Source organism: Arachis ipaensis, chromosome B10 (assembly GCF_000816755.2).
Source record: "Arachis ipaensis cultivar K30076 chromosome B10, Araip1.1, whole genome shotgun sequence".
Classification (NCBI taxonomy): domain Eukaryota; kingdom Viridiplantae; phylum Streptophyta; class Magnoliopsida; order Fabales; family Fabaceae; genus Arachis; species Arachis ipaensis.
Window position 1 is genome coordinate 9,071,854 of NC_029794.2, and position 4,911 is coordinate 9,076,764.

A 4,911-nucleotide genomic window follows, 5' to 3' on the forward strand; every position below is an offset into this window, starting at 1 on the left:
TGTTGGACCAAAAAGATCAATGTGTAACATCTCTAATGGCCTTTTGGTTGAAATTCCATCTTTTGGCTTAAAAGAGGATTTTACTTGTTTGCCCAATTGGCAAGCATCACAAGTAAGATCCTTATCAAATTTGATATTTGGAATTCCTCTAACCAAATTTTTCTTGACTAGCTTAGAAATTTGGTACATGCTAGCATGACCCAACTTTCTATGCTATAGCCATTTTTCAGATTCAAGAGAAGCAAAACATGTTACATTTTGTTCTTTCAAGTCCTCAAGAGTCAATCCATACATATTATTGCACCTTTTAACCTCAAACAAAATATCCCCAGTTTTTTCACAAACAACTAAGCACACAAACTTTCTAAAAATAACTTCATATCCTAAATCACACAATTGGCTTACACTAAGTAAATTATGTTTCAAACCATTTACAAGAAGAACATCATTTATACAAGATGAAAAGCTTTTACCAACTTTTTCAACAGCCACTATCTTTCCTTTACCATCATCACCAAAAATGACAAATCCTCCATCATACTCATCAAGCTTTATGAAGAGGGTTGTCTTTCCGGTCATATGCCTAGAACATCCACTGTCCATGTACCACATATTTTCCTTCCGTTTGGATGCTAGGCACACCTACAAAACAAGCTCAAGTGACCTTAGGTATCCAAATCTTCTTGGATCCTTTCACGTTAAACCATCTCTTATGTCCTAATCCATTATAATAAAAAACAACTTTGTAAACTTTATCACCAATCATCCTCTCACCAAAAAAACATTGAATGAAAAAGTGTCAATTTCGGTTACAAAGTCTACAAAATCTTGGAGTTACTATTTTGTTAAAGCTTGTTAGGTTTTGAAACCTTGTATCATTAGAAGATGAGGCAATGTTTTCAAAGTAAGGTTTCTCAACAGATTTAAAATAGCCCAAACCAGCTTTATCATACAAAGGTTTTTGACTAGCCAAGATTTGATTTATATTTTCAGAACTTTGAGTGAACTTGGCTAAGTCTTCTTTAAGCCTTTTGACCTCTTTAAGAAACTCTTCATTTTCTTTAAAACAATTTACATAAGCAACAATAGAATGATCACTTTCACAGCTCCTAAGTTGGGCTTTTAACTGCTTGTTTTCTTCAACAAGATCAACAGCAGTTTCGGCCTCTCTTAACTTATCTTTTAAAAAACCATTTTCTGCTTTAAGAATGGTGATTTTTTGTTCAAGATCTTGGTTATTAAGTATGAAGCATCTAATTTTTTCAGAAAGGTGGTCTATCATAAGATGAAGAGCTTCAGTGTCAGGGTTATGAGTGACTACCTGTTCAACGTGGTCTGCCATGAGGCATGGTTGAGACTTGATTTCGGATTCCTCATCATCTTCAGAATTATTTTCTAAGTCCTCCCAAGAAGCCATCAAACATTTCTTCTTTCCCTTCTTTGGCTTCTCTTCTTTCTTCAACTTAGGGCAATCTGATTTAAAATGCCCAGTTTTCTTGCAGTTGTAACATATCACCTTGCTGAGATCTTTTCTTTGTTTCCTAGAGCTGCTTCACTTGCTTCTCTCCTTGAACTTCACCATTTTCCTGAATTTTTTGGCAAACAACACAAATTCATTTTCAGAGGAATTATCACTGGATTCATCATCTAGGGGGTTAGTAACAGATGTAAAAGCAATTCCCTTTTTCTTTGAATCTTTTTTCAAATAAGTATTTTCAAAAGCAAGTAAGTTTCCTCTCAAGTCATCATATGTCATAGAATCTAGACCACTACTCTCAGATATGATTAATGCTTTTGTTTCCCACTCTTTTGTAAGACATCTTAAAACTCTCTTCACAAGCACAAAATCAGGATACGTAATTCCCATAGCATCCAAGCCAACAATGATGATGTTCAATCTTTCAAATATTTCATCTATTGATTCTCCTTCCTTCATTGAGAACATTTCATATTCTCTGTTCAACATGTCTATCCTTGTCTTCTTTACTATGGTGGTTCCTTCATGAGTGATTTGAAGTTTGTCCCAAATTTTCTTTGCCGTTGTGCATCGTGATACTCGTCGGTACTTCTCGAAACTGATAGCACAGTTGAGCAAGTTGATAGCCTTGGCATTGAGTTCTACCTTCTTTCTGTCTTCTTCGGTCCAGCTGGCTTCTAGTTTGAGTGAGATTACTCCTTCAGCACTTGTAGTGGTTGGAAACTGAGGACCCTCCAGGATAATTTCCAGAGTCTGTAATCCACTGCTTGCAAAAAGATCTTCATTCTCTCCTTCCAATAGGTGTAATTTTTCCATTTGAAAAGGGGAGGTCTGTTGCTTGACTGTCCTTCTGTCAGATTGTAGGACACCAGAGTTGAGTCACTGTTTTCTGCCATCTAGATCTTTTCTCCAAGCTGCAAAGCTTGATCTCTTTGAGACCAAGCTCTGATACCAATTGATGGTTTTCAGTGGCTAAGAGAAGGGGGGTTGAATCTTAGCCCCCTTTTCACTTAATAACACTTGCTGGTCTTTGAAACAACATCTGGAGACTTTTTGATTTTTGTCTCGTACCCAGCCTCGAGACTTTTTCTTTTGTCTCGTCACCTGGCACGAGATATTTTTCAGTTTTATCTCTTGGACAGCAGAAACAGAAATGGAGTAGAGTAGAGAAAAAATTACACCAAGATATATCCTGGTTCAGCTGCTAAGTGCAAGGCAGTCTACATCCAGTCTCCATCACAACCATGATGGAATTTCACTATAATCATTCTTGATTACAAACACCAATTCTCCCTAGGAACTACCCTTCCTATCCGGAACAAGTCCAGAATCTAATCCCCAATCTTGAACTTGACTTGGTCACTGCCAAGCTTTCAACTGCAAAGTGCTAACCCAACTTGCAAGGGAATTTCTACTGAATCATGAAACACAACACAGATGTACAAAGGACCTCTAAGAATATCTATGGATTTTCTTTTAATTTTGTGCACTCTGCCTTTTTTCGCTCTATGGCTTTTTCATACAAACCTTATTGTTTGCCTTTTTCCATGAGACTCAAGACAGACAAAATTAAACAGAAAAATTACAAAATGAAGAACATTGAAGGAGAAGAACTTCTGTTAGCTTAGGTAGCTATGAGAACTCTGTGCCTTGCACTCTCACTCCTTGCCTCAAGCCCTGGCTGTTTTCCCTTATATATAGGGGGAAGCCTCCACGGTTGAAACCAAATAAACTAAGCTAAACTTCTTCTTCTTCATGTAAACCGGTTCGGCTAGAGTGAGAGGAGAGATAACTAAATGCAAAATCCAACATGCAATTACCTCTAGTCCTTTCTTGGTCACCAATCTTCATCAATCTGAGCCCTCCATCTTGCCTTGTTCTCCAAGACGGATTCCTAGCCCTTGATGAATTATGATGATGACAGCTTCTTCTGCTCCAAGTTCTGCCTCCTCCATCACGTAGCCACTGTAGCTACCTCCTGTGGTGGTTGAGTAGAATTAAAGACAAACCATCCCTCTAAGGATCTTCCTCTACTGACTGAAATCTTCTTCATCCATTTTTGGTAAGGAGAAGCTGAGATCTCTTCACCAAATCTTACCTTTCTTGGTTGAAGATCTTAGCCACAACATACTTTATTTTGTTTTCTTTTTCTTGCCATCATTGTGATGGTCTTGTAGCTTGCTTCTCCTTCTTTTCGGTGGCTAGGCTTAGCTTCCATTTTTTTCTTTCTGTGAGGTGACCGAAAATGGAGAAGAGAGATGAGAGAGAAAAGAGATTTGAAAGAAAGCAATTAAATGAAATTGAACAAATTAAAATGAGTTGCTTTTACTTCCCCTTTTGCTGAGTAGCATGTAGCATTAAGCCCATCAATCAAATCAATGACAATTTCTCTCTCATTGTTCCAAGGTCTACATTAACTCTCCTTAATAAAATTTTGAATTCCATCACATGATAAACAAAGTAGATCCGTTGGAAGCATGAAGCAAAATATTTGCTTTCTTTCAATATTGGTTTCGGACCAACTTTAATGGTCTTGGAGCAAGAATTTCAATTGGGCTTGTATCACAAATTCTGGCCCAAATAACATAACACCAATTCAGCCACAAAGATAAAAATAATTTTGTATCACTGTTGAATGTATTTTTAATACAATTGGGCTTACAGTATTTTTTCTTTTCTGTTCGGCCCAATAGCAAAATCTACACCAACAAAATTATTAATTAAGCAAGTATGAATTGAGATTATATTAATAATGTTTGTTTATCACTAATTTAAAATAGAGTTTTCCAAACTCATCATATATATATATAAAATAAAGTGGCATTGCATGTGATGGCGTGTTAAAGCATGAGAAAGTAAATTAATAATAATAATTATTTTATTTTATTTTATTTTATTTTTGAACGGAGGACTATTATGTCTAACAGAGAGAAACGTTGGGGATCGATTTGTACATTAATTTTTCTTGGGGACTAAAATGTCCGTTTTTAAAATCTTTGGGGACTGATCTGAGTAATTACTCTGCCAAAAAATGAACTGAGAACTGATTTGTCTGCCGAAATAAAACCTTGAGAATTGATCTGTGTGTTAATTTTTCTTGAGGACTAGAATGTCGGATTCTAAAATCCTTGGGACTGATTTATGTAATTACTCAAAAAAAATTTGAATTCAAGGATCAGGTTTGTTATTACGTACAACCTGAATCACCCTGAGTTTTTCATTTCATCACCAATTTGAGGTTAGATACTCTACTAAAAATAGTTAGTTAGCAAAATCTTTTTTATAGAATGAAAAAGAAAAATGACAATGTACCAGAAATAAATTTACAAAATCGAAAAATCTAAAATTTAATGACAATAAACATACAAAAGTTGGACAAAAAGAGATTACAGATGAAATATATAAATTCTTAATGCCTCAAACTTGCTCTGCAT

General features: G+C 35.7%; 1 protein-coding gene across 4 annotated transcripts in view; it reads right to left on the reverse strand.

The window, feature by feature from the left end:
* LOC110268281 overlaps nucleotides 1,454-4,911 on the reverse strand; it is a 26,522-nt gene continuing 23,064 nt past the window's right edge. For 2 of the 4 annotated variants that reach the window (XR_002356418.1, XM_021114222.1), the window contains one exon: nucleotides 1,454-1,586. Coding sequence is in view for 1 of the 4 variants with exons in the window: in XM_021114222.1 (XP_020969881.1) it covers nucleotides 1,553-1,586 (34 nt within the window). In the remaining 3 variants the exon portion in view is untranslated. Of the gene's footprint in view, nucleotides 1,587-4,427; nucleotides 4,442-4,911 lie in introns of those variants that run through there. The other 2 variants (XR_002356445.1, XR_002356435.1) reach the window with 2 other exon arrangements.